Source organism: Sphaeroforma arctica (assembly GCF_001186125.1).
Source record: "Sphaeroforma arctica JP610 unplaced genomic scaffold supercont1.4220, whole genome shotgun sequence".
In the NCBI taxonomy this organism is placed as follows: Eukaryota; class Ichthyosporea; order Ichthyophonida; genus Sphaeroforma; species Sphaeroforma arctica.
The window spans coordinates 1-2,637 of record NW_014036338.1 but is presented as its reverse complement, the minus strand read 5'-3'; the positions used below and the strand labels follow the sequence as shown (position 1 = coordinate 2,637).

General features: G+C 34.6%; 2 protein-coding genes across 2 annotated transcripts; one reads left to right on the top strand and one right to left on the bottom strand.

The window, feature by feature from the left end:
* Positions 1–101: 101 nt before the first annotated feature.
* On the bottom strand, positions 102–437 carry SARC_14147 (hypothetical protein; the record flags this gene model as incomplete). Its single annotated transcript, XM_014291721.1, has 1 exon — positions 102–437. A coding segment is annotated over one exon (336 nt), but the record flags the coding sequence as incomplete, so codon positions are not given.
* Positions 438–2,058: 1,621 nt separating this feature from the next.
* Positions 2,059–2,455, top strand: SARC_14146 (hypothetical protein; the record flags this gene model as incomplete). The annotated part of the gene is made up of 1 exon (XM_014291720.1): positions 2,059–2,455. A coding segment is annotated over one exon (397 nt), but the record flags the coding sequence as incomplete, so codon positions are not given.
* Between the last annotated feature and the right edge of the window lie 182 nt (positions 2,456–2,637).

Below are 2,637 nucleotides of genomic sequence, written 5' to 3'. Positions count from 1 at the left end.
ACATANACTATATATATATATATATATATATATATATATATATATATATATATATATATATATATATATATATATATATATATATATATAATATATTATACCTTAACTTTATCCAAATCTCCAATTTCATGCTTAATGGTGCCCAATAATCCAATGCCACACATGCGTGCAGCCTTATACGCTGCTTCTTCATCCATAGTATCACCCACTTTCCCCACAATCAAGTCTCCACTGCATCCATTAGCATAAGGAATATGTCCAGATAGATAGAGAAGCGGGCCTGATCTCATAGCACTAACATAATTGGCCTTAGGCGCGCCCGGGGCCAAAGTGAACCCTAACTCCTCTAGTTTTTGCTCCACATGTACACTACGGATATTCAAATACAGTGCTGGCCTACTGAGGCCTTGTGTGGACTTGACTACTCTGGGAAACATTCTATCTATTCTGGTGAGGTGTTTGCAGATAACTTTGGATGATACGTTATGTCTAGTCACGACCTTGGTCGTGCTGATATTTATATCTGTTGAAGAGAGACACAGTATGTGTGCTCTATAATGAACAATTCCATTAGCCCAAAGTCCAAACCCCAAGGACTGAGAGCACTCCAATCTCCACAGGTGGACCGGTGGTCACGAGACAATGTGGATTGTGGCCTCGTTGGACAATGGACACAATAAAATACGTGAAAGATTTGTCTATACTCTATTATTGGAGACGATATCAGGACTTACCTAAAAAACAAACGTAAAAATGAAAAGTATTTAGCTTTCACGGTTCATACGTTCTAACGTAAAACGTAAGGCGGCTGAAATGTCTCGAAAGTTGGTTTTTTTTGTTTTGTTTTTGGATTATATATTATTAAAAAACATAAGTCACTCAACCAACATAGTCACCCAGCCAACATAGTCACCCTACCACGAGACCTACTATAAAAAACCCCCCTCATTGGAAGAGTTCTCACAAAAATTATTTACATTCCCGATTCCGACTCCCCGACTTCCAAGTTCCGAGCCAGAAATTTGAAATTTGAATTTTGGAACGACTTTGTTTGTAGAAACACTCATCAGCCGCCAGCACACAGGCCACAGGAGTGAGGAGGCCCAGTGGCCCCACACCGGCCCCACACTCGCAGCCACACACACACTCTCTCCTCTCTTGTAGTGTGGGGCATATTTATTAAATTTAAAATAAAATATACATAGCCATTATTGTTTGATTTAGGCAATGTATTTTATTATTATGATGTTTTTATCACTTGTGATGTGGATCTTTATCAGTAATAACCAACCAATAACTATCCATCTTTAGCCTATTTAAAAAAAATACCCTCTGGCTAAATAAAATACATTTAGCTATTTATTTATTTACCCTGTGAATGAACTCAATAGACTGAACTCTATTTTTAAAAATATAACCAACCTCTATGTTTGTGCACAAAAAGTGTATTTTTAGCACTGTTTTTATTTAAAAAACAAAAACAACAACAGGGTTATTTTAGGTATAAATATTTGTATTTACTTTTCGGTACAAATTTGATAAACACATGTGTCATGATGTCATCATCACAAAATCTAAATAATTTGTGTCTGTACCTCTCTTCCGTCCAATATATATTTATCGGTGTCGTCGCATTTTTTTGTTTTGCTTTTAAAAACAAAATACGTTTTATATATAAAAAAGAATCTCTTTGTACGGCACTGGTAACAAAATAATTATTAACCCCCCACCTAGGCCCCTGTACTATATCCCGGTAGATATTTTAGTTATAAAAATGTTTTAATATAAAATCATTTTGCGGGTTTTTTTTATCACACGAATTCAGAACGGGACAAGATAAATTTGTCCTAGAAATATATTTGACCTAGAAATATAGGTTCAAATATATTTTAATAATAAATACCAGACAACGTCTCTAGGGTATTCACATGTGAAAATCACAGTAAGAACTGATATTGAAAATTTACCAGGGAAATTAAATAGGCCAAAATTGCCATTATATAGTATTAAAGCAAAATACAGTGTTATTCACACGATATCCCACTTACAGTAGTAACAATGGATCCCAAAGTTAACGCTCGAGTTCAAGAGAATATCAACACTAGGTTGAATCGTCGTATCTCTTTTAAGCTATCAGCAAAAGATATCAATATAAACCCAGAGGGACAGATTAAAGCTGAGATTGATAATGATGGGTTGGTGACACTGCAAGTATCTCAGTGTCTATGGCAGTATAATGGTGATAACCAGGAGAATGAGTTTAAAACCATAGGTACAAAGGTACAGAAAAATATCCACGATATTATAAATCAAAATCATCGAATGCTAGGTGGGGATTTGGTGAATCGGAGCACAAATAGAAAGTATTCAACTCAACTTTCAATATGTGGGCAACGCGGAGTGAGGAAAGAATCAGACACCAAGAAATTCAGATTCCCAGCTATAGATAAAAAGGTATGCAGAATATAAACATACATATACATATATACACACACACACACACACACATATATTTATATATATATATATGTGTGTGTGTTGCATATAGATAAGTATATTTAACGGATGGTTATATAATTCATTTATCTATATTTTGTCACTGTAAGAATGTATATATTTAACGGATGGGTATATATA